Below are 27,343 nucleotides of genomic sequence, written 5' to 3' on the forward strand. Positions count from 1 at the left end.
CCTCGATAGAAGTGGGAGGAAAGGTACTTTTTTAGCGAGAGAAATTTAGAACGAAAGAAAGAAGAGAAAATGAATCAGAGAGACTGACAAATGTGAAGAAGAATTGGAAGAGCCGTTACAAACCTAACCCCTCGACTTGTCACCTTATCCTCCTACCAGTACTACTACTACTATTTGCCGCCGTCGTTTCAGACGATTTGTCATAGTGGTGCAATAGGTATGTTTCCCGTAATTACTTTAGCATTTAGTTATTTACGGTAGATATGAAAGTCTCTTGTGCTCTTTCGTGATTGCGTGAGTGATTTTATGAGTGAAATCACGTATAATGTCAACTAAGACGGGTGTTGGTATGGAGGTACGGTTTAGCAGGTAGGCTACCTTATCGTAGTAGTAGCCTCTTAGCTTGTACTTTACTGGTCCTTAACAGTTGATATCGGCATTAAAATTCAGTTTTTCTTTGTAATATTTTACATTAAACCAGAACAGAATTTTTAACATGAAATTTTAATTAATAAAACTGCAGGCTACTATGGCGACTATCTTTATCGATAACTACAAGGTTACGTGCAAAAAGGGCGCCGTGTTTAATACCAACCTTTGAGGATGAACATAAAAACATAAAAATGACTAATTGTCATAAAAACAAACAAGAAGCATAAATATAAACGAAAACATAAGCAAATGGCGGTAAATATTACGGTCGTCGACTGGCGGCTACCAGGCAGTGGTAGCCTAGGGTAGTAGATTTCATTATTAACCCAGCCACGCCTAACCTAACCTAGGGTACCAGGTCCTTTCCCTAGTGCATGATAGTAGGTTAAAAACTTCCGTAGGGTGATAGGCTCTTTGCAGCTTCCCTTCAGCCCCTAGCTGCAACCCCTTTCATTCCTCTTACTGTACCTCCGTTCATATTCTCTTTCTTCCATCTTACTTTCCACCCTCTCCTAACGATGGCTTCATGGTGGAATTGCAAGGTTTTCCTCCTGTTCCACCTTTCAAACTGTTTAGCTGTCAATTTCCATTTCATTGTTGAATGACCTCATAGGTCCCAGTGCTTAGCCTTTGGCCTAAACTCTATATTTTATTCTATTCTAGTTTGAAAACATTCTATAAACTAACCCAAATCTGAATGAAAGCTATCAATGGGATCAAAGTCCTTTATTGATTACGTTTTGTGTTTTCCCCCACCCAAAAATCCTGTTTTCCTACTGTTTGGCCCCCCAAACTGTAGGATATAAGGTGGGGTCCACTATCTTTAAAACCCTATGGGGTTATTAGTGCCATCAATGCACCTCATGTGGTGAACTGTAGGCAATACTTAAGATTCCTTGCAGCAACTGCTTTCGCTCCTTTTACTATTCCTCCTTTCTTATGCGCTTTCTTCCATCTAAATTTCCACCATCTAATAACAATTCTTTCAACATTTTCAGCACTGAATGACCTCATATGTCCCAGTGCTTGGCCTTTGGCCAAATTTTATTTCTTCAAAAGTACTCATTTGCAACAAACAAATGTTTGTTCAGCGCATTAAGAATGGTACCTCGATTCTAAGATACAATCATGGTTTAAAGTTAAATAATACATTTCCTTGATAGTCTTTATTGTGTAACTAATGATATAGATGGTCATTGTGTTCAAAATTTTTTTTGACGGAGTGGGTGACCTCACTTTGAAACCAGGGGGGATGTAGCCTAGAGGGAAAAAAATAGTTTTCTGATCACACAAGACACAACAAAATCAAACCAACACAGACGAATGTTGAAACCTAGCACAGGATTTTTTATTATGCAACAACCTAACTTATGTTTCTAGGTGACCTCATGTAACTTTGTTTGTCAAACCAGGGGAATTGATAGAGTTAGATAGAGGGAAAAATAGTAGCCTGATCAAAAATGGTCAGAGAAAGCATGAAAACTAACTCACATTTAAACATTTCCATTGCAAACAAAAAATCAAAACCAACGTTAGACCTGGTCTAAATACCAAGAATAATACTGCCCCATGGGAATGAATGTTAGAACATAATAAAAGATAGTAATATCAACAGCAAATTTATGATAGCTTTAGATGATACTATCAATTAGTATAAATGCATGGATGCAAGCAAATTAATACCTAAAAAATAGTGTGGTATCCCTAACTTATGTTAATAACTAAAGACAGAAAATTAACAGCATCCAAACATTTTCACTATCATTATCATTAATTTTAAATTATCACTGTGTTTTTAGTGTTTTCATAACAACAAGATAATAATCCGGGCTAAAAAATAATCATGAACAATACAAGAGTTTCATGACAAATAGCAACTAGAAAACCAGTTGTCTGTTCTGTAGGCAATATCCAGATAGATATATGACTGGATAATTGATGAAAGCATTCAACAATAAATTTTTCAGGCAATAAGTCGTAAAAAAATGTATATAATAGGGAATAAAAAAAAGTTCTTAGCCATAGGCTTAGTTGAAGGTACAGTACTTACAGAACCTCCTAGCTTGTTGGCTTAAAGAGAATAAAAATTCAATAGGCGAACATTTAACCTTGTACAACTCTTGTACACTCTTGCAACTGCAAAATTTCAGGCTCTGAAACCAACCCTCAAAGTGTATTTTGCATCAGACAATTTGAAACCATAGGTTGCTAACTTGCATGTCTCTTGCGTCAACACCATTCACTGGCTGTATTACGTAGGCTGCAGCAAATGTCTTAAATGCTGTGGATATAATGTGTTGATAGCTTGTTTATTTGCAACACATATTGCAAATGTCCTTGTGGCTATGAAATTTACCCACTGCAAGTTAAACAATACAGGCATAGTCCTATCATGTCTCATAACTATTGATTGTTATTTAGTGAAACTACCAGACCACTGAGCTGTTTTATTTAGCCCACACAGTGCTGGCCCAGAGAATTTCATTTAGTATATTTGGCAACCTCATTATTTGTCTCCTAGTTAGGTGGCATGAATTAATAGAATATACTACCATAGATCTAGTTACTGTATACTGTTGAACATAGCCTACTATGTTAATGAAACTATTAATCTGAAGTTTGTTAGTAGAACCTGCATTAAAGGGCACAAGCACATTACTGTTAGCCTGAGTACTGAAAACTTATTCTTGGAGAAAGTTCAGTTGTCAAGAAACCAGAAGGAAATATGATCTTTTATCATTTTCTATCCTTTAGTTGGTTGAAATACTTCATATCCAAAATTTGGCAGAGCACGATTGCTGAAAAATCTCACATACATATGCAATCACTGTGCAAGATGATGACAGACTGAGTGTTTGAACAAAGCTGAAGATGGAGTCAAATTCATCCTACATATTTTATAAATGAAAATGCTGTAGTTTCTGTCATTCACCAGTCAGGGTTATTCAGTTCCATCTTCCTGTCAAATGAAAATGTCATCCAATAACTAAGATGTGTCCTAACCTAACTTAACACAAGATATACTAGGTCAGTGAAAGGTATATGTGCTCTGTATGGTAGACCAATAATCCTGAAGACTTGAGGCATCATCACATTTCCTCTCATTGGCAGACAGTGTTTTATAAGCAAGAGGACTGCAGTAGAGGACTGCAGTAAACTTTAGTTATAATAATATTATGGCCCTAGCAAGATTGGTCTGCCAAACTGGTATTGCTTGACTGATCTTGCCAGAAAACTTGTTAACATAGCTTCAGGCTTTGCATCAGCAACCACTAGTCACTGAACATCAAGTTTGATGCTACCTAGATATCCATGTAACATAGGTTTGTGCTTGTTAGTGTAGGCAGGATTTTTAGACTAGAGGTGAACTTTCTGCAGCCAAAAATTAAAGTGAATTTGTATCTTCTGGGTGGAGGGGATTCCTCCTTGTCCGTCAGCAGCCAACTACCAATATCCACCTTGTTTTAAATTAAACAGCCTGCTCCAGCTTGCGCTGAAAGTAAATCCCCTATGTAAAGACCTCAGGTTTGTATGTTAGGAAAAATACAAATGACAAAACTTTAAAAATTTATCATTTTTGTGAATTTGTACGAAACAAAGTGGACTGTTTTCTAACTGCTTTTGTTAAATGAACCTCACTTTTCTTTGCCACTATATTTATTAGATTTCTTCTTTTCCATTAAAGAGGAAAAGGATAGCTTATAACTTTCCATTATTAAGTGGTACAGATGAGTGCTGGTAAGTTATTGCACTGAAAAGGGCTGGTCTTGAAAATGGTTCAAAATTTAATATTTTACACAGTAATGATTATTTTAGGTTTACTTGATATGATAATATCATTTTTCTTATTAATTTTTCTGTACTCTAATAATTTATTAATTTATGTTTTCTTTTCTAATAACTGATCAACTCTTTCTGTGTTTCATACTACCTTCTGTTACTTCTTTCAAATGAACATTATATTCTTTGAAAGCCTGAATTTCAGGTCAATGGCCCCTGTGGGCTTGTTCCATATGAATAGTGTTCATCATCTGAACAATAATAATAATGATACAGATTTTGTCCTGTAAATGTGTAAATCTTTTATTTATACTTGATGTATGATCATTATAGACAGAGGAAACATTCAAGATGACTGAACTGCAGTATGATGTGGATGACAACTTGGATGAGGAAAATGAGGAGGGAGGATCCTGGATGTTTGGAGGGCGAGCAGCAAGTGTGTTTCTCATAGATGCATCAAAATCGATGTTTGATCCAGATTCCAGTGATGGAGATGATGATCCACCATTCAAAAAAGCCATCAAGGTAAGAGTGAGGTTTACAGAGGTGCTTTTATTGGGTTAAAAACATTGTTCTATTATTTTTACAGAGGGTCGTCTATAATGTCCAGTTTTGTGGACTATGTTTGCAGGGCATATTATTAAACTAAAATCCTGTTATTTAGTTTATATGAATGTGCTTTATTCTTCCAATGACAAAGGTACTATGGAATTCAGTTTACTAATGCATATCCAACTATAGTACAGTAATTGTATATTATATTAAGTCAAGAGTAGATTAAAAATCAGCATTGTTAAGGTGGAAAAATACTTCAGGTTTTCTTTTGTTCATATTGTTTTTCTAAATGTTTGTCATGATGCTATAAGATCTTTATTACAATTTATACTTCTGTTTTCATGTAATTCTGAGGTTGATCTCGATTGTTGGATACTGTACTGCACATGATAATAATGTAGTAAAACATCATCTGAATGATTTTGTGTTTTGGGTTCTTTGACAGTTTCAGGTGTTTGTCCTCATTTCCATCATTCATTACCAAATATGAAGTAATGCAGGTTTATAAATTTTTTAACTTTATGGGTTTTGTTTCCAAATTTTTTAAATTAAAAGTTGAAAGTTAAGAGATCAGAAAATCAGTATTTAATGTAGCCCTCGAGCGACTAAATACATTATTGTGCTAGCCTAGACATGGTTGGTTTATTGTATCCTATCAAGGTATTCCAACTGTCCAAGTTAGTGGTCTTAAGTTATTGAATCAATAGTAATGCTGTAAAGAACAAAAAAAAAATTTTTAAATCGATGATGTTTGAGAAAATATGTGGGATTCTCAAAGTACCCACAAGTGGAAGAGTAACATTTTATCAATTGGTTTTTCAGCTTAACAGATCAAACTCTTTTTGAATCTTAGAGATATAAAATCAATAATATTGTCTCATTACTACTTGCAGGTAACATTAAAAAAAAATTTTCATTGGTAAAGCTCATTTTTCTTTTGTGTCCTGATAGGCTCTTTTAAAGAAAGTTTGCAGGTGATTTTAGTCTAAAGACAAGTAAATGTTGCCTCTTGATTTTCTTTATGAGGAGAGGAACATTTTACTAGAACTGCTCATTGAGGAATGAGTCTTTTTCATAACATTTTTAGCTGTTTTCTTCATTCTTTGGGTCGGTGACATCGAGATTTGAGAATAATGTAATAGGTGGAATATTTGTTTACTACAGTAGTTATGATGGGACTTTGTAAAGATGTAGAAAAATACTTATGCTGTATACCTGTTATTGTAGAAGTATTGGTTTATGAGGGTATCTGTTTTCAGTGTGTCCATGCTACCCTTATGCGCAAGATAGTGACAAGTGACCAGGACTTGATGTCAGTTGTACTTTTCAATACAAGAGAAATGAAGAATTCAACAGATTTTGCCAACATTTACATTTTACAAGATTTAGAACGTCCAGGAGCAGAGAAGGTTCTCCAACTTGAGGAACTTTTACAAAGTGAGTTTTAGTTTCAAAATAAACCTTGCTGATTATTATGATTTCCTTATTTTTGTGATATTTTTAAATGTATATTGTCGTTTAACAATTTTACTTTACATTTTGATGGTTCTGTGCTTTTTCTAAGATGCGAAGATTGCTTTTGAAGATATTCAGGGAAGCCCATAACCAAGGGAGGTTATGTTGATAAGATCTTTGCTGAATTAATGCAAGTACAGAAAATTTACTGTCACTTATGGAAATTTTTTAGCTTTACTTTGCTTATTTGAATTTATGTACTCAGTAACAAAAAAGTAGAATGAAGGCCAAATTATTTTGAGTTTTTAAAGAAAATTAACTTTGACCTTGGCCAAGACAGTTTTACTCATTACAAGTAGTACTGCATTCAGACTTTTTCCAGTTTTCAAACAGGCCTTATCTTAGTTACTGTAGTTTGGATAGCTGATGTATTAATGTTCATTTAGAAATGAAAATAACAGGTTTTGTTGCAATTGTATTCCCAAAGTGATGTGCATAGTCAATTCTGTGGTCCATTTTTAAATGGAGTGTGTTTGCAGTTAATTATCAGGCCATGCAGTTGAATGGTATACTCACCAGCTAAAAGAAGTCTTTTTTTTTCACAGTTGCCAATGTTTTTTTTATGTCATTCTATCTTTACAATTGCCAGTTCAGAATGAGGCTGTTTTGTTTGTCCTAGTAAACACACCCTCAGAACTTTTGGTGTATAATTTGGGGAAACATGTGTAGCTGTAATTGAAATAATTCTATTCACAAATTACTTTTGTCAAATCGGAATGGGGAAAAAGTCAGTTGCCCAACAGACTTATGTGTATATAGTAACTGGAAAAGCATTAGCTTTTAAAAGTTGCAGGTTTTTTTTTTTAATGAAATAAATTTATCAATTTCTTCTTCAGTGCCATCCAAGGACTTTGACAAGAAGTATGGCCATTCTTTTGGAACTAATATCCATGATGCTTTGAGAGTGTGCCAAGGAATTTTTACAAAAAGGTTGGTTCTGCATAAAGCTTAAGTTTTTTTGTGTAGAGGAATTGCTCGATGGTGCTTGAAATGTACATGCAAAATAAATTCAGTGTTAATTTGCTTATTTATTTTTCACTTGTTCCAGTACCAGCAAACTTTCTGGGCAAAATATTTTGCTCTTTACTAACTGCGATGACCCTCATCCTGGAGACAATCAGAAGCAGCGCCAGGCACGTCAAAAGGCGGGTGATTTAAGAGAAGCAGGGATAGTTTTGGAGATATTACATATGGGAGAGCACTTTGATGTGAAAAAGTTTTACAAGGTTTGTACTCTGATGTTGCAAGATAATATTGCATAGTGGTAATAAGTTGAGATATCACTTGCTACTTCTGTAAAATTAAACCTTGCGTGAATTTGGATGTTGATGTGTCTCCCCTTAACTAGTACTTCATTGAAGAGCTGCAGTTTTAACCCCTTTCATGATTCCATGCTAAGCTGAAGTTAGAGAAAAGTTGGACAGAAATACTGTATTTTTCACAATGCCTTATGAGACCTCAGTTTGTAAGCGAGAGAAAAGGAATTTTGTTCTGAATTATATTCTGGAAATGTCACTCTCCATACAGTCATAACCTCAGAATTATGCAGCTTATTAAGGCTGGCTCTTAAAATGCAATTATTCCACTTTTTGTCTCTTTCACCCCAAGGCTCTTTGGTACTTTTTGAATTTGGCTTTTGGTAGTAATCATGTGACATGATCAATCTCATTTTGCACTTTAATATTTCATACAGATATATCACCACACTTGAACATTTCAAGGGCCAGCAGTGTGCAGTTTCCCTCCATGGGGACTTCACCCTCCTTAGTGACCAAATTTGGTACCACACCAAAGTTTAGTTTTAGCACATTCAGAAATATGGGTTTGCATTCAAGAAACATTAAATTTAATTTTGAGAAATTTGATAATTCTCTCTAGAGGTTATCTTAGATAGGCCATTGGTATTGTGAAGACCTTGTTGCTGACAGATGTCCATTGTATATTATTATTATATTTAGTCACCTATGACACTGTTCTGTCAAAGTTCCCAACTTGCAGGGTGGTCTAGAATGACCAGTAAGTTGTGGTTGGTTATTGAATTCCTGTGATGTTAAGTTCTGGTTATACTATGTTTCATTTATGGTTGTGTTCCCCACTGGTTTTTCTCCTGTAGTTTTATTTTTGGTCACTATAAGTATGGTTTTTTTGTATTAATTTAGAGTCCTCTCCTTTGCAATTAATTCATCTATGTTTGAACTAGTTGTGTGTGCAATTAATCACAAAAGACAGCCACTTTTCTCTTAAATTCTTCAGAAACACCATTATTGCTCTTTTCTTAAGAAGTAAAGCAAGAATAATTTTATTTCATATGAATATTAACAGAGTTGGTGAGTAACTTATGTATTTTGTGCTGATGAGAAACCTGCGCTGATGTTCGAAAGTAGAGACTGCCTCATTTGCCACCACAACTCGTTGGTTAAATATTTCTCAGATAATCCTTTAATCCTGGCCATTACACCAGGCCATCAGAATACAGTAACTCCCAAGGGGCTTTCTTTCTGCAGTCATTTCCTACCTTCATCCATGACTTTGGTGAAGAATGAAGAAAACTTACCAATTATAATGTTTTCTGCATTTTTTCCTGAAATTACTGATGAGTTTGTGAATTCGTTGAAATAGTAGGAGGATTTAATTTTGTATGATAGCTTATGTTAAGTAGGTTTTTTTTTTATGGGATTGGGGGTATGGAAATATTTGATTTTTAAGAACGTGTTATTCCTCAGGACTTGATAATTCGTGAGGATGAAGATGAAGATTCACAGGAGGGCATTACTCTGGCTGATCCAACCAATCGTATTGAAGAACTCATGGACAGAGTAAAACGAGTTGAACATAAGCAGAGAACTTTGGGTAGAACCACCTTTACATTAGCTCCTGGTGTTGAGATGTCTGTTTCTATTTATACAGGTGTTAGGTATGCATTGTGCCCTTTGGTCTGTCAGATTTGATAATATTGTGTTTGTGTGAAAATAAAATTATATACCATATTTTCCATGTGCCTCTGTGTTTGTAGATAAGGATTAATATTCTAGAGCTGCAGTAACTGCAACATATGGTGGTTTCTAGCAGTATAACTTAGCTGGCCTTAACTGGGGACTCCTTAGCTTACCAGCTGATATAGATTAACTTTTGTACAAGTGTTTATAGCATCTTCATTGATTTGTTGTTGATATTGCATAATAATCTTTTACATTCTGTGTTCATTTTGAGAGGGTTGGTATCTTTTGTGGGTGTTTTACATTTTGTTTGAATGATAGCTTTCAAAATATTTTGAATTATTTCCATATTCTCATTGGTTGTTAACAGATTCCTTACCAAATTAACTGAATAATTTCACCTTAATGTTTATTTGGGTTGAAATATACATTTATCTTTCAGAAAAACATACAAACCATCAAAAGTAAAACTTTGGAAAATTACCAATGAAGAAGTGAGGTATATGAAGAAGGAATACCTTGAGGTAAGGTTAATTTTTTCTCATTGCTTTTTTATGTTGATAGGTCTCTTGTACTTTTGGATGTACCTTATGTACAAAAAACAGATCTTTTGTAAGTGACTGTTGGCATTATTAATAATTTTAATTCTGTGGGGATTCCTTAACTAGAGATTTCATGGTAATTAATCACAGGCAGAATTGACAAGTAAAAATTACTTCTGAAGAACATCATGTAGTAGAATATCCTAGATTTTTGTGAGATTTCATTTAATTTGGTGTTTTGACTTTAACAGTAGTATTGAAGTAGTACTGTAAAGTGTAATTGATTAATTTTCAAAATGTACATTCAGTTGAACAGGAAAATAAAGTCAGACCAAACTGAATAAATGTGTTGCAGTTCACTATCATGAGGGTAAGTTGAACTTGTTTTTAGAGGAAAATCACCTGCTGAAAGTGTTCATGTAGACTGCAGTGAACTTATTTTTCAGTGAGAAGAGAGGAGGTTGGGTTGCATTACATTATACAGGTAAGAAACTTGCGTAAGGTTTTTATGAAAAGCAGCTGTGTATAGTTTAGGACATGACCATCTACTTTTGTTTCTGATGAGGCAAGCAGAAAGACTGCAGTTATTTTACTACCCAGAGCAAAAATCTGTATTCTGGACCTGATGCCTCCTACTACAGTAAATTTATAGTGAAAAAAAACTTCATAAGCTAAAATTATGCCAGATGTTGAGAACATGGATATGGTACCGATTCCAGGTCCCCCAGAATTGATTCTTTTGTGTCAAAATTGGAAGTGAAGTTGGTCATGTCTTTGTGTGTGATTGTGGCATATATATTTATATTCTACTCAACCAAATTTCCTAACCTCATCTCATATTCAGCATAGTGCTAACATCCCTAGACTATGCAATTGAACATACAGACAAGCAATTTGCCATTTGTGTACAGTGCTAATGTCCATAATGTAAAATATAAATGCATTAGAAATAACAATGTTGGTCATCTTATCCAGGTAACTGGTCAGAGGCAGTTTTTCAAGACTTCAGATTTAGAACATTGTAGCCACTAGGGGGAAGTGTGTGTACTGAAAAGGTTCCTGAAAGTGGGACCTGTTCTAGTGCACCACTCCAGATATTTTAACCAGCAGCATAGATCTCTTGAGTAAATCTGAGGCTTAAGTTATGTTGGTTGAGGGTTATAATAATGCACTCTTCTTTTCAACAACAATTGGCATTTTTGTAAATTTTGTACTTTATTGTAGTACTATATATTGAAAATGGAAAAGAACAAAAATATATCAAATTGACAAGTTGAATTTACCTGAAAATTTCTTACAGATGATGTCATTTGATGTGTTCATAGTCTCAACAGTTGGGTATACAAAGACGACATCATAGTCTCTGGGTTAAAATACATTATAACCTTTTCCACTGCCAGTTATGACACACTGCTATGTTGCTGAATGGCCTGCTATAGTCTGAACACCTGGGGTTTGGTCTTAAACCAGACAGTCATGGTCACAGGAGTGTAAATGTGTATAGTGTTAAGTGTTATCACTGAATTTTAATCATTATGGTGTTATGTGGCTTTGGAGACGGTGTAAAAGATATATTGTAGAACTAAATGTAAGAAGTGAGTATTTCTGTCGTCTTTTGATGATAATTGTCATTTTGGGGGGCTGGGGGTTAAGATTGTGTCAGCCATACTTGACTGATCCTGAAAATCATGGTTGGAGGATGAGTGGGATAACTTAATGATTGTAGCAGAATGGGAAATATGGGTAGGAATATGTTTGTTAAGAAATACCTTGGTTTTATTTGACTTCTTAGATTGAACCTCTTCCATGGATCTCACCCACGCACCTGCCTAGAAGCTCAGCAAGTTTCTTGAGAGGCCACTTTAGTGAAATTGTTGGCAGTGCTATTCTTCTCATATACAGTACTTGCTTATGAAGAATATTTCTTTGGTTTAACCACTAGATTTAAGAACACTTTGTCTCCCTCATGAAATTGGACAGTTGCAGTTATCTATCAGCCCCTCAACTTTGTAATTGTTTTAAGTTATTATTTTACAGAATATTGCAGTATGGTTTCATCAGAGTGGTTGGTTCAGTTCTTCCTCAGCTTTATTAGCCAGTTTCTGTGAATTATTGTCATTCATTTAAACTTTGTTAACTTCATATAAACTTTGTTTGCCTTCATATATTTTAGGAAAGTGGAGAATTACTTCTGCCGTCAGACTATGTTAAATACCAAGAATATGGAGGAAAGAAAATTAAATTTACATTGGTAAGTATTTATGCCCCTAACTTTTGCTTACATTTCATGCAACTTTGGGTAAGATCAATCTCTCGTTCTCATCTGAAGGGTTTTAATATTAAAATGCTCTGGTAAGTTATTCTAGAGCATTGTACCAGAAACAGGAAAATGACATTTTTCTGAAGTTCCAATTGAATTACAAGTTTGTAGTGTATCAAAGCCAGCTATTATGTTGGTGTAAACCCTAAAAAAAAGAAAGTAATAATTGTAATTCTCATAAGGAGTCCTGAATTGACTTAGACCTTCAGCCACTCAAGGATGTGACTGACCTTCAGACATAGGCTGTTCATACTTTACCAAGTTGCCAGTAGCTTTCATATCTTCAGCTCATTTCTTATTTTTTTTCCTGTAATGATTGCTCTGATTCCATTGGAAAAAAAGCACGGTAGCAGAAAATAAATTCCCTTGAAGTATTCTCAAAATTTCACGATTCTGATCTTTAATCGTTGATTTTTTAGAGGCTTTAATCCACTGAAGTTTTCTGTAAGGAAAACTTTTTGGTCAGTCCTTTAACAGGTGGGAATTATGGCTGTGGTTCACTATGTTATAATTTCCATTCAGTCACTGCTAATTCTGTACCACTCCTTGAAATTTAATGCATATCTATTTTGTTTTCCTCTGTGATAACTTTTGTTTACAAAGTTTATTGATCTCATGAATTTTCCTGACCACTGGTAGGGCTTGTTTCCCTTTGTAAGTTGTTTAATTTTTTATGCTAAGGGTAAATGTTTCGTATCGTATTAAAAGAGAAACATTTCTGGGTTGGGAAGATGATGTTACAGGTGAGGAAGTAGCTGTATGGTGTCCAGTAGCTAGAAAACAGACTGATAGCTTAAAGATTCAGGCAGAAATTCCAAAGGTAGAAGATAGTGGAGAAAAATAACTGCATGTCAAATCCCATAAAAGGGAAAATGTGATGTACATCAACAATGCTAACAATGATGCGTAAACATGGTTTTGTATTTAGCCACCACTTGTCTAGTCTGTGAAAAGAACATTATTTTGCATTTGGACTTTTCGTATGCCTTTCTTGTACAGTACTTTGTCTTTCATTACACTGATGGTTGGTTTCATGTCTATCTCCTTTTAGATTGTTACAAAACCATTTAAATGTATCTCCCATACTATCTGTGCATATTACACAGTATGTAAAGGATATCTACCCTGATGGGTGAATCTTCATGACACTGAAACTTGTTATACGTACTTCAGCCTTTGTTTGGTACTTATAGATAGTATTGAACTAGATTTTCATCCAAAGAATTCCATGGAGGCAACTCACAAACTTTGATAGAGGGTTAGAGTATTCATTGGAACACTGGGAGATTGCATTCTCAGATTTCCTGGTATTTTATCCAAAGTGAGTAAGAGCTCATTTTTAATGTTTGGTGTGCCAATTCAAGTCGTGCTTTTTTAAGAGAGGGTTTTCTTGTGCAACTTCTCATTAGTTAATATCTGGCACTCTTCTCAGGTTCTTGACCAGATGACTGATTTTTAATAAGTAGGGGAAGCAAACAGTTCTTATAGTTCTGCATTTACCCCCTGTTATTGCTTGATCGTCATTCTTGGATTATTCTCTCTCTCTCTCTCTCTCTCTCTGGATCCTTTACTTCACAATATTATTGGGATACAAACGCAGTATAATTTTTTAGCTAGAATAAGCCTAGATTGAAACTGATTTCCTCAACTGTCTTTTCATTGATTGGAAAAGAATAGCTCTTTGAGTTTTGGAAACTGATTATTAAGGTTTTCTAAGATGAAAAGGTGTATTGACTGGGTGCCTCCACTATTTTTCTACCATCTGCATCACTTCGTATGCCTGGCTCTTTCTCTCCTGTAGCTCAAGCATGTGTTGTATCCATATGAGGATGCATTTTACTTATAGGACTTACCTGGTAGTTACATATTGCTGTCGTCTCTGTGGCAGCAGAATTTTAAATTCGCGCTGGCGCTATAAACACCTAGGTGATCCCTCTACCAGTGCCCTCTATAGGTAACAAGGAACTATCCCAACAATGTTCTAGAACCCATTAAGTTTTCTGCCGAGAGACCGGCAACACGGTCTCGTTTTGTGGTTGAATTTTTTGTCTGCAATTTATACTTAAGTATTTCTTTGTGGTTTTTGCTAGCTAAGCGCTTTGCAATTTGTGGTCGGAATTAATTCTTTGTACAATATGTCTGATTCTGGTTCCCAGTATAGATATTGTGCTTTAGGCTGTAGGGACTCGTTTGCCTAAAGTGACTATCGACCCCCATTCAGTTTGCTCTTCATGTAGGGTAAATTTTGTAATTCAGAGAATACATGTGAGGAATGTATGCATCTAACAACGGATGAATGGTCAGCCTTAGAGAAATATCTACGGAGTTAGAAAAGGACAGAGTTAGGAAAGCCGCAGAGGTCATCATCTGCTAAGTCTGTAGGGCAGGTAATTCAATCTGTTAACCCCTCTCCTATTAACTCTCCTTTGTCCGACCCTGTTGATCCCAATCCTATCACCGTGTCAGAGTTAAAAGTCCAGATGGACACTAAATTTTCAGCTGTGCTTTTCAGCCATCCAGGCGATGGGCCAAGCCATTGAAAAAATTGGCTCCCTCGAGTGAAGTGTTAGTGGAGGAGGTGTCTGTTCGCCCACTCGTTCTCCCAGGTCTAGACCTCTGTCGGACTCCCCTGGTTCAGGGAGAGGGCATGTCGAAAACCGAAGGAGGCGAGTGGGGCTTGCTCAACAGTCACCCCTCAAGTATTCCTGTTGTGCATCCCCAGGATGCTTCCACACGCCATAGAAAAGGCGCTGCTGGGGATGTGTCTTCTAGTGGTGATGATTCGTTGACTCCTCCTCGAAGTGGGCGCTTCAAGCATTCTTCTCGCCCTCTCAAGAGGTCTCGGCGCCCGTCTCTCCTGCAGCGATTCCTAAGAAAAGATCGTTGACGGATCCATAACCGGGCTGTAGCTTCTGGGAGGATCCTGAACCTTTTTCCTCCTCCTCTTCAGTAGATCAGCCCCTCGTCCGGAAGGAACCTCACGCGTACTATTGCCCGTAATAAGCGTGTTTCCGTACCAGGAGCGTCTACATCTCGTCCAGCCTCATCGCAGAATAGTGCCTCCTCCTACTACCGCTCAACAAGATCCCCGTTTTGTCGCTCAAGTCACGGACAAATTGACGGATCTTATTCAGTTCTTTTTGTGGCGCTCGTGCTGCTTCGGGAGCACCTGTTGCGAGACACTTCCTTGAATGCGCTACAAGTCTTGATTCAAGAGCCTCCCACTTCGCATGCACCAGTGAAGAGGCTCAACCAGGCGCTTCAGCATTCTTCTCTGGCTCCGGATTCGCCACGTTCGGTTGGCGAAACGCCACTTCAGCGTGGCTTGGCACCACTTCAGCATGGCGCGGCGCCACTTCAGCTTGGCGCGGCGCCACACCTGACGGATTCGGCGCCACATCGGCATGGTCGCAAGACTTTAGATTCCGTGCGACCTACTTTTCGTCAGGAAACTGTTCCTGTACACCAATTGTCTCCTGTGTCTTCTGTAGACGAAGAAAACGAAGAAGATGTAGAAATAGAAGAGGACTTTCCAGGAATCAAGGAGAAATCTTCGGGTTACAAGGAGTTACTCAAGTTTTTCGTGGAGAACTTTGGGGACTCTTTTAAGCCTTCGACTCCGGCTTCTCCCAGATCGCAGTTTAAGAGGGATAACGCCTCGGATCCAGCTCCTTTTACACGCCTAGTTTTGGCAATTTCAGCCAAGAAGGCTATCAAGAAAATTAATTCCTGGCTCTCAGACAAGAGAGCAAGGCAAGAGTATGTTTTGTCTTCCACCCTTCAGATTGGCTCATCGCAGCCGCATGGTAGTCTGAGACTGGAGAACGTTTTTCTTTGGGTGTGTCTGCCTCCACGCTCAAGGGACTTCTCAGTCTAGTGGATTCAAGTCGTCACACAGCTCTTCAATCAGCGAAGATCTGATCTTTTCACGCAGTCGGAGTTGGATCATCTTCTCAAGAGTATTTTCGCTGTTGTGGAGGTCATCAGTTTCCTTGATTGGTCAGTGGCGGCTCTGGCTAGGAAAGTCAAAAATTCGGACTTTCGGATGCGCAGTTGACGGATTTCACTTGATGATCGACTGCATAGACAAGGGGTATCGATTGTGCCTTGGAGCTAACCGGTTTTGCAACGGAGTTCTGAAGAAACGACAACTCTGGTGCTCTTTTTTGGCGAAGGGTGTTTCCCGCAGCCAGAGGTCTGCTCTCCTCTTTGCCCCTTTGTCGAAGGACCACTTGTTCCCGAAGGAATTAGTTCGAGAGACTGCTGAAGCTCTCACACAAAAAGCAACACAGGACCTGTTGGCTCAGTCAGCAAAGAAGCCGAAGACTACTCCGGTAGCTACTTCCACCAAGACTTCGGTGTTTGGACACTTCAAGACGTTCAGGGGCAAGTCTGCTTCTCGGCCCTTTTCCAAGTTTCCTGGGAAAGGAAAATCTTCTACTCGACCTTTCAATTTTCAACAAAAGAAATGAGTGTGCTGTCCTCCCACGTAGCAGTAGGTGCCAGACTCCAGTCGTTCTCGGAAGCCTGGCAAAAGGTCACTCAAGATCCTTGGACCTTACAGGTGATCCGGGAGGGTACTCCATCCCATTCAACAAAAGCCCCCTCTATCGGACGCTCCAGTCGTTTTTTCCAGCATACCCCAACGACTCTCAGAAGTTTTGCGCCCTTCGAGAAGAAGTAGAAGCACTACTAAGGAAACAAGCCATCGAATTAGTGCCACCCCATGCTCTCGAGGTTTTATAAACTCTTTTTAGTTTCGAAGCGTCGGGGAGGTTGGAGGCGGTTCTAGACGTGAGCGCATTGAGCGTTTTAAGTAAAAAAAGACGAAATTTTCGATGGAAACGACAGAGTCGGTGTTGGCATCTCTTCAACCGGGCGACTGGATGGTCTCGATAGACCTCCAGGATGCGTACATCCACGTTCAATCCATCAGGAATCAAGGAAGTTCCTGAGGTTTGTTTTCCAAGGGCAGAGTTTTCCAGTTCAGAGCTCTTTGTTTCGGACTGTCAACTGCACCTCAAGTGTTTACAAGAGTTCTGTCAGCGAGTGTGAAGAATCTTCTCTTGCAAGGAATAAGGATGTCAATGTATCTGGACGACTGGCTTCTGAAAGCACTCCAAAGCCAAATGTGTGGAGGACCTAATGAAGACATTATCTCTGGTAAAGGAACTAGGCCTACTAGTCAATGTTCGAAATCGTCCCTCTCACCATCACAACAGATGGTTTATTTGGGAGTGAATGGACTCTCTGACTTTTCGGGCTTCTCCATCAATACGGAGAGTAGAGTCTTGTCTAAGCATGATAGACGACTTTCTACATCGCGAGGTTTGCTCAGCCAACCAGTGGATGAGCTTGCTGGGGACCTTAGCCTCGATGGAGAAGTTCGTAAAACTGGGGAGACTCAAGATGAGGCCTCTGCAGTTTTATCTACAAAGCCAATGGCCATGCAAAACCCATCCGGTTCCTTTCTTTTCAAGATCTCAGATCAGATCAAGAAGGAACTGTTCTGGTGGAATTCAAAGAGAAAGACTAGAGGAGGAATTTCTCTTTTTATCAAGAACCCAGACCTCACACTCTTGTCAGGCAACCGGATCAGGGGTGGGGAGCGACTTTAGACAACAAGGAATGTTTCGGGCCTGTGGCAGGAAGAACAGAAAGAACTGCACATAAATGTGAAAGAACTGAAAGCGGTACATCTAGCCCTGATGCAATTCAACAAGAGGTAAAAGGCAAGGTTATTCTAGTTCAGTCGGACAACACGACAGCTCTTGCTTATATCAAAAGGCAGGGGGCACTCATTCCTTCTCCCTGTATCAGACGACCAAGGAGCTTTTAGAATGGTCGGATGAGAACGAAGGTCACGTTATTGACCAGGTTCATAAAAGCGAGAGGAATGTAACAGCGGATCTTTTTAAGCAGGAAGAATCAAGTCTTGCCCACGGAATGGACCTTACATCCGCAGGTTTGCAAACAATTGTGGAATCTGTGGGGTTGTCCGCTAGTAGACCTGTTTGCAACAGACAGAACAAAACGCCTCCCAGTATATTGCTCCCCAGATCCGGACGACAAGGCACTTTGGGTGGATGCAATGACAATGAGTTGGGATTGCCTAGATCTTTATGCTTTTCCACCTTTCAAAATTATCAGGAAGGTCTTGGAAAGTTCAGGAACCACAAGAACACCAAGATGACTCTAATCGTTCCTTTCTGGCCATCGAGGAGTGGTTCCCAGATCTTCTCCTCCTCTCTTGATTTTCCGAGGATCCTCCGTCGAGAAAGATCTACTCAGACAGCCCCACTTCCTGAGGTTCCATCAGAACTTGTCCGCTCTGACTTGTTGCCTGCAGACTGTCGTCGAGCGACTCCTCAGGAAGAGAGGTTTTTTCAAAGGAGGTTGCAAAGCGCTATTGCGCGACCCAGAAGAAAGTCTTGGACGCAGTATACCAGGCAAGATGGAATCAGTTTAGAGATTGGTGCAATAGACGTGGAGTTTCGTCTTCTAAAACCTCTCTAAATCAAATAGCGAAGTTCTTGCTATCCCTTTATAAGGAGAAAGGATTGTCTTTGAGCACAATTAAGGGGTATCGATCAATGCTTGCGTCGGTATTTAAGCACAGAGGTCTAGACATCTCGAACAATCAGGATCTAACAGATTTACTTAAGTCTTTTAATACCTCGAAGCCGAAAGTTCCTAAACAAATAGCATGGAATTTGGACATCGTTCTTAAATGGATTTGTTCAGATCAATTCGAGCCTTTGGCAAATGTCTCGTTGAGAAATTTGACTAAGAAAACTATTTTTCTAGTAGCACTTCGCAAACAGCCAGGAGGGTGAGTGAAGTTCATGCCTTGGACAAAACTATTGGTTTCTCTCAGGAAAAGCTGTATGTTCTTCCTCTCTTAGGTTCTTAGCGAAGAACTTAAGATCGTCCAGACCATGGCCGAGGTCTTTCAGCATTAAGAGCCTTTCAGATCTTGTGGGAGATGGAGATCAAGAGAGATTGTTGTGCCCGGTGAGAGCCTTAAAGTTCTATATTCACCCGAACAAAAAAAGGTATCAGGGGCTCTTGGGAGAACTTGTGGTGTTCTGTGAGAAACCCGTCAAGACCACTTTCTAAGAATGCTCTTGCTTTCTTCTTAAGAGAATTATTTCAGAAGCCCATGTGAATTGTCAGGACTCAGACACGGAACTCTGAAAGTGAGAGCACATGAGATAAGAGCTGTAGCTACTTCTTTGCTTTCAGGCACAATCTCTCAGTGCAAAAGATTGTGAATTCTACATTTTGGCGATGTAAGTCGATCTTCGCATCGCATTACTTGTCAGAATTGAAGACAGATTTTGACAATGGCAGTACCTTAGGGCCTTTAGTAGTTACTGACACGGTGGTGGGTGAGGGAGAAAGAGGGGCAACCTATCAAACTAACATTTTCTCCTTGAAGTTGGAAATTGAGTTTGGTTGCGTCGTCTGTAGGTACTATGTTGTTGGTTTAGGAGTACCTACAATCTTTTTAATTTTGTGGTTGAAAGTTTTTAATTTTTATATTATGGTGATAGAGGTGATCCTTATTGTTAATTTGGTTCTGCGCCCAGAGCAAGGGCATACTAAGTCTTGTCCGTCACGGCGTTGTCCTCTGACAAGTACTAACAGATTGTATCTGACACCCGGATCCTTTATATCCTGTCTATACAATCGAGGGATAAACAGACTACAGAGGCAGTAACCGCTGAGTCAGCAATCCTTCAAGGTAAGGAACTAAAATTCATGTTTTGATTTTCTAACAATATATGTGGCTGACATGGTCCCACCTCCTCTACAAGGTGCCAATCAGCTATATGTAACTACCAGGTAAGTCCTATAAGTAAAAATGATATTTTATGATAAAATAAGGTTTTACTTATACTTACCTGGTAGTTACATGTAAACCGCCCACCTCCTCTCATGTCAAGTGGGCTTAAAACTTAATGGGTTCTAGAACATTGTTGGGATAGTTCCTTGTTACCTATAGAGGGCGCTGGTAGAGGATCACCTAGGTGTTTATAGGCGCTAGCGAAATTTAAAATTCTGCACAGCGTCAGAGACGACAGCTATATGTAACTACCAGGTAAGTATAAGTAAAACCTTATTTTATCATAAAAATATCATGTTTATTTATAAATCATGTAGAAGAGTGTAATATTAAAAACTGTCTATTGAAATTTTCCCTTATGTTCTTAATGAAGAGAAAGAAACATTTGTATGGATGGCTGAGGTCTAGAATATTCAACCAGGATTTAGAGTGGAGTGTTCTGACTGCTTTCCTCAATGGTTTGTTTTTTTCAAATTTATTACCTTAAAATAGTGTAAGTTTTATAAGGCATTAACTTTTAATGTCATGAGACAGTAAGTTATGAAAATAGAATGCCATATTCTACCAGTCCTTCAGCTTGACCGGCTATTAAATGCAAACTTTGTAACATCTTGATATTCACAATTGTAGTTGCTGGCAATTGTGAGATGACATGAATAGACCTTTGCTGTAAATATATTAAAAGATATTTGTTTTTGGGTCATTTCTGTTCATTGTTGAGTGACATGAATTTTCTAAATTGATACAACCATTTGCAGGATGAAGTTCGCAATTTGAGCCACGTTTATCCTCCAGGCATTGAACTTATAGGATTCAAGCCACTCAGCTTCATCAAGCCATATTTTCATGTCAAGCCTGCCAATTTTGTTTATGTTGATGAGAAAATGATTGAAGGTAATGAGTGTTTTCTATTCTTTTAGAACTCCGTATTAATTTCAGTATGTGTATTTTTATTGTAGATAAGATGCTAGGTGGTCGGTTGCTCGCTGTTCGAAGGAACAGCACGTTTTTGCTTATGATAGTAAGGTTTTGTACAAGACGTTGTTATCCATCCGTCAGTTTTTTATTTTTGCCATGGAATTTGTGTTCTTATGTTCCATTTGTCTGCTTGTCTGTTAATAAGTTGGTGGAAGCTACTAAGTAGACTGATAAAATTTAAAGGCTGCATTTATTAGATTACCCCTTCAGTTGATTAATTTCTTCTTTGATAAAGCTTGGATAATTTTTCACCCCTGAAATAACACCAAATCTTCTTTGATATATATCAAAAATATGTCTGCATAGAGGTCAGAATTATTATTTTTATAAGCCTTATTACAATTGTAGGTATCACCATTTTACTCGCTGATACTAGAACCTTGAACCATATTATATTGTTAAGGGCAAGATGGCTGTTGCAGATGTTGCAAGGAGTGTATATGTACTTGACATTCTTCTGTGATAGGGCTTTCCCTATTGTTAGTTATGCATGTAATTATAGTTGTTCTGTGTGGCCTTGTCCTTGTCTTGATGTCCATATTGTGTATTGTGAGGAGCACAGTGAGTGTTTATAGATTTGGCTGCTCTATGAGCCTTGGCAGGGGACTGTAGATTGAGGAACTGAAGTCCAGGCTTTTTTTAACTAGTCACTAAGTCCACGTCGGAAGGTGAGTGAAAACCGGGACTTTGAACAAGTGTTTTCTTAGTTTATTCTACATTTTCAAGTTCACAATGAATACAAAAGAAGTTGACAGAGATTTATATGTAGAATAAACTACGACAGTACTTGTTCAAAGTCCCAGTTTTCACTCGCCTTCCGACGTGGACTCAGTGATATTCTAAAGCACGTGTTCCTTCGTGCTGTATTGGATGTATAACTAGTGTATGATACATAAGTTCACTAAATATTGTACAATACTTAAGTGGCATGGACAGGCAGGAATATGTTATGTAGTCTTAAATTCCAGAAAATATAGCTGTCCATTGTGAAAAAGTAAAGACATGATCAATAATCCTAATATCATCCTTCAAATCATGATGTGTATTTGTGAAATATGATACCTTTAGAAGAGAGAGAGAACTTCCAGATAACAAGGGACCCCTCTTATCATACTGTATGTGCTTTGGGTTTCAGATCTTTTAAAAGGTACTTTCATCCATTAAGTACATTATGTGTACTAAAGTCTTTTGATTATTGAATCCTTGTAGTTACACATATATATGATATATCAGATTATTGTCAGAGGTCATTGACTCTAAAATATGGTAGATTGTCGTTGCTGCTTCCTCTTTTGTGTTAGGTGTATGTAAACATTGTATTTTTAGATTAACATAGCTTGTACATAGCATATCCTTACTTAACCTCTCTAAAAAGTGGTAGTCAGGGTGATTTTGAGTTCAAATAAGTTTTTCTTAATTTTGTGGACTAGTCTAGTTATTAGCTTATCATGTGAAAGTATTGAACTACATTATTCAGCCTTGGTCTTTTGCAAGTACTTTTGTTCTGACCTAAAGACTGCCACTTCTTTGGTATTCAGTCCTGGATAACCTATAGGTCTGATAGGTCATCTGGTCCTTGCAAGGTAATTCTTTATCTTTTCAGGACTCAGTCTCATATTTAGACACTTGTTTTTTAAACTAAATAATGTTGACTTCTTTTGTCATAATAGGTAGCAAGAAGATGTTTGCTGCTTTGTTAGAGAGATGTCTTGTTAAAGAAGTGGCTCCAATAGTACGTTTTATTCCACGAAGGAATGCAGCAGTCTCATGGGCAGCGCTTATTCCACAAGCAGAAGAATTAGATGCAAGCAATTGTCAAATTGTTCCTCCTGGATTTACTGCATGTCATCTCCCATTTGCAGGTATGGTTTTTAAGTTTATTCAATAACATAACTGTGTTTATTCTGCATGATACGATCACCACCAATTCTGTGTGATGAAGAGAGCCTCTGTGAAATTCTGGCATTCATATCTTTATCATCCTTCTGCTTCCACAAATCTCCATTCATCTCCATCCTCCAGGAGCCCAGCTGACAATACCACATTCTGTATTCCCAGGGGTTGTGCAAGGACATGTCCAAGCCATCGCCATCTCCCTTTGACAACCCTCAAGCTAGGGTTCGATTAATACAGTATGCATTTGCATCAAGTTAGCCTGGAAAACAGACCCCCTTGTTTCAGTTTTTCCAGTTTTAGTTGCCTACTTGTGGAAAGATGATGACTTTAAATGGATCACTTCTGATGCCATTCATATGAGAAGGATGAATTTTTATGAATCTTCCTTCCATTGGCACATGCTTTAAACACATAATGTGATACCAATAATGCATGTAGCCCAATCCAGCAATGGACATGGCCATCATCTCGACATTTCCATTTTTATTTTTGTTGGTACCATTTCCGATATTATTACTGCATTAGTCATTTCACTGATTGAGAAATGTCAGCATCTGTATGAGAGTTTTAAACTTAAATTTGAGTGTTATTATATTTAGTGTTTGTGAGTTATATATTTTGGAAGGTATCTGTTGAGTAATTTTTCATTGCAGACGATTTTCGTAACATTGAGATGGAGAATTTGACTCGTGCAACTCCAGATCAAGTTGATGCAGCAAAGGCAGTCATACAGAAACTGCACTTCAAATATAATCCTGAAAGCTTTGATAATCCAAGCCTTCAAACCCACTGGCGTAACATTGAGGCTCTAGCACTGAATAGGTCTGCATTGGAACCAGTTTCAGATCACACAGGTAATGCAGTTATGGAATACTGTACTTACAATTTTCATACTTTTCACATTTGGTATCCTTTTGATATATGAAATAGTTTTTGTGGTATATATGTAAGTTGTCATATTACATTACTGCAGTTATGTAGGATTTTCAAGGAGTGCAAGAATATGTTCTTTAACCATTTGCAGGGAGGCATAATTTATCAATGTGCAACACCCCAGACCGGGGAACTTTGAGGTCAGCCAAATAAAAAAATCACATCAATGGAAATAGAAATCGGACCTAACCCATAAGATTCACACTGTATAACTAAAAATGTCCGAAAAAATTTTCCCTACCTTCCACGAGTTTGAGAAAATGACTATTTACAACTCTCCTGTGTGAGCTTCATTTACAAACAGCAACGGAAAGGTTATTGCTTATTTGCTGTTTTTCTAATAAGTATTTTTCCTTTGTAAATTATTATTACTGCTCACACAATATCAAAACAGATAAGAAATAAAAGCAGTAATAAATTTTTGCATATTTGTTGTAAAATATTCACACAAGTTTATGAGAAGGAAGATTCAGTAACTTTTTTTACTTTTACATGCATTTTCTAACATTTTGCAATTTTCTTTGTAAAATTACATTTACAACCCTTGACATACTATCGTAAAAACAAAAACAAAAAACAACAGCAACCCCTTCAGAAGGATTTACAAGCAAATTTACACAAAGACTCATGTGAGAGAGAGATGCAGTACCTTCCCAAGAAACATATCACAAGCATTGAGGATACTGGCTAACTCACGTCTGTATAAAAGTTGCCATTAGTGAATTTATAGCATATTCAGTATCTGGTTAGCACCTTTGTTTCGAGTCATTATTACCATAACAGTGGTGCGTAATTCTGCTTCACACTGAAGCTCAATCCGTCCACCTCCCCAAACCTGTTTTACTTCACACTGAAGCTCAATCCGTCCACTAAGGGCTAAGGTGCCATTTGCAGTCAGGTCCATTCATCTTCAGAACAACCATATACTGTATAGGATATATATTATTGTAACTGTTGATGTATGTGTACCTTTACAAATATATATGCCTTTTGAACAATTATGAGTTTAATCATTTCTACTTACACTGTATTTGTATTTGGGAAGTTTCCTGAATGTTTGCATAGTTGGTAATTCAAATTTTCATCTTCATACAGCAGACTTGTAAGTTTTCCAGATCCGTTGCAGTTACTAGTACAGCTATTAGGATTTTTATTTTAGGAACAAATCCATATGCCGAGGTCTTTAAGACTTAGCTGCAGAACTCTCTGTCTTACACTTTTCATCCATTCTCTCTGGTCTCTTCTCGCATAGCAATCTGTCTTTGTCATTGCCTTAGCTCCAGTTTACATCCTTCATTCATGAACAAATCCCTTTGGCAAAGCTCATTTAGTCTGGAAATGTGACATGGTTTCTTTTGACTACATTTCAGTTCCGTCCAATGATCGAATTCTTAAGAAATCAGGTAAACTACTAGATGAACTTCGGGACTTAGTGTATCCACCCTCTTATGATCCAGCTAACCCTCCAAAGAAAAGGCCAACAGCATCATCTGCTCCTGCACCAAAGAAACCAAAAATTGACCCAAAAACTATGAGTATAGAAGACTTAGCAAAAGAAGGAAAAGTAAGTAAAGGTGTAACTTTTGTCATAATTAGTAAAGTCATCCCTTGATCCTTTATGGCAGTGGTTTCAGGACCCTATGGATTTTGAATGTAAAGCTGCCTGTTTTACCACTTCAGATTAAAGACATCATAGGAAACCAGCTTCATTTGTCTTGCAATAGCTGAAGATTCATGGTAATGATTAAGACGTTGAGGTGTATGTTAGACTATTAATATTGCTACTGTATAGTCAAATACAGTAGTAGGCCCTTTAATGAGAGGCAGAATTAAAATCGAATGGTAGAGATAGTGGGATAACTAAGTTGAAAGAGTTGACATTGAATTTCAAAAGTATAAGGCTAAAAGTTTTGCAGCCTGGGGCCAGTAACCCCATAGGGTTTACTGAGTATAGTTTGCCTTGCAAGGGGCATTATAGATGGTGGTAAAGGTTTTTTGCAGTATCTCTTAAACCCCAGCTGTATTAGTTCCTGCCTTTAATTTTCATCTGTTTTCAACTGAGAATATAGATATGTGACTGTGCAGTCACATTAAACTTCTCCATGATAAAAATGTGACCAACGAAATTCTGCATTAATCCTACAGCAGTGTTGTAGGAAGTTCTAACTCAATTTGGATTATTGGGAGGATTTATGAATTAGGGAAGAGGTGAAGCATGTGGAATGGTGTGCTTACCATTGAGCCTTTATAAATATTCACTTTCTTTCCTAGTATTCAAGACTTCTAGAGTGATGAAGAACTAGTTTTGGAGGATAGTATTATGAAGTATGAGAGTTGGTGCAGAGCAGCTTATAGTGGTTACTGAGAAAGCAGGATCCAAATTATCTTCATTATTCCACCTTAATGTACAGTTGTTTTTAAAGCTTCTAGCTTTATTGCCAACTACTTTATTGTATTTACTTTCTGTCTATTTTTACTAGAGACCACACAGTGCTGGACCTCTTAAATTTGAAGGATGATAATTGGGAAAGTTTTCTCTGAATTACTCGAATAACAACAAAAGTGGGGTTTATTTATGAATAGAAAGTATATTGTGAATACTGTAATTCAGTGCTCAACAATTTCATTATTTTTTATTTTAGGTTGACAAATTGAACATGGATCAACTAAAGTCCTGGCTTCAAGAACGAGGTGTAAAGGTCACGGGGAAGAAGAAAGCACAGTTGGTGCAAGATGTCATGGATGAATTAGGTGCATAGAATTTGGAATGCATAATTTTGTCATGTATGATGTACAAAGTACTTGTAGGTATTTTAAGTTGCTTTCCAGGTAACTGTTGTATTCTTAAGAAAAATGCACTTAAGATGCACTTTTGAAATTCAAGTGCCTTACTCTTATTTAAAGGGAAATGTATAGTGCAAAAGTTTTTTATGTTAATAATAGTTGGATATGAAAGTTTTCTGGATGCTAAACTTACGAGAATTTACTTCAGTCACTTACTTTCATGAAAGTGAGCAGAATTGTCTGTATTTTGTAATTTTAAACAAGTGATAAAAATCTGCTTAAATAATTAATACTATACTTGAGAATTAGTGTCACAAAAAAGTTTCAATTGTAGTACGTATGTACATAAAGACAGCTATTAATGCTTTTAGTGCCATTGCTAAATTGAATTTTGTTAACCAAATGATGGCAAATTTACTTTAAAGAACTATCCTCCCAAGTAACAACTCTTTTTAGGGTGACTGTAATTTAGGGTCCTGAATTTTGTTGGTGGTGTGTTAGTTTTTTAGTTATTTTCATATTTTTTACCAAATTATTTCTTTCAGTAATAGAATAAGTATTCCAAATTTAATTTATTACAGTTAAAGGGGTTCCCATTTTGTAAAAATTTTCTGCATATTTTGTAAAGATGGACCCCTGCAGAACCACTTTAATAATTGTGCAAGAGATATCATACAATTCTGCTTAAGAGAAATCTAACTTGTTACTGGGAAAATAGGTATCTGGTTTTTGCCATCTAAAAACATTATGAGGTCTGTCTTTGAATATGAGAATGTGTATCAGTTATTTGTTAATTTTGAATAAAACACTTTTAAACTGT

At 37.4% G+C, this 27,343-nt stretch overlaps 1 protein-coding gene across 3 annotated transcripts; it reads left to right on the forward strand.

Annotated features, from left to right (window-relative positions):
• Positions 1 to 27,343, forward strand: Irbp (Inverted repeat-binding protein). 3 transcript variants are annotated; one of them, XM_067095854.1, is made up of 13 exons: positions 1 to 217; positions 4,546 to 4,740; positions 6,030 to 6,207; positions 7,122 to 7,215; positions 7,334 to 7,511; positions 9,009 to 9,199; positions 9,664 to 9,745; positions 11,937 to 12,014; positions 20,691 to 20,826; positions 22,581 to 22,772; positions 23,460 to 23,660; positions 25,110 to 25,303; positions 26,382 to 27,343. In XM_067095854.1, the coding sequence occupies exons 2-13, from the start codon at positions 4,564 to 4,566 to the stop codon at positions 26,496 to 26,498; spliced, it is 1,818 nt and encodes a 605-aa protein (XP_066951955.1). In that variant the 5' UTR covers positions 1 to 217; positions 4,546 to 4,563; the 3' UTR covers positions 26,499 to 27,343. The 3 variants fall into 3 exon arrangements, with proteins under 3 accessions (XP_066951955.1, XP_066951956.1, XP_066951954.1); XM_067095855.1 differs by having other exon boundaries at positions 203 to 369; XM_067095853.1 differs by lacking the exon at positions 1 to 217 and adding an exon at positions 311 to 355.

Source organism: Macrobrachium rosenbergii, chromosome 52 (assembly GCF_040412425.1).
Source record: "Macrobrachium rosenbergii isolate ZJJX-2024 chromosome 52, ASM4041242v1, whole genome shotgun sequence".
Classification (NCBI taxonomy): Eukaryota; Metazoa; Arthropoda; class Malacostraca; order Decapoda; family Palaemonidae; genus Macrobrachium; species Macrobrachium rosenbergii.

Coding starts and splice junctions, on each gene's coding strand:
- Irbp (XM_067095853.1), top strand. CDS start 326: ATGTCAACTAAGACGGGTGTTGGTATGGAG. Junction 7,512..9,008: donor ATGTGAAAAAGTTTTACAAG/GTTTGTACTCTG, acceptor GTTATTCCTCAG/GACTTGATAATTCGTGAGGA. Junction 23,661..25,109: donor ACCAGTTTCAGATCACACAG/GTAATGCAGTTA, acceptor ACTACATTTCAG/TTCCGTCCAATGATCGAATT.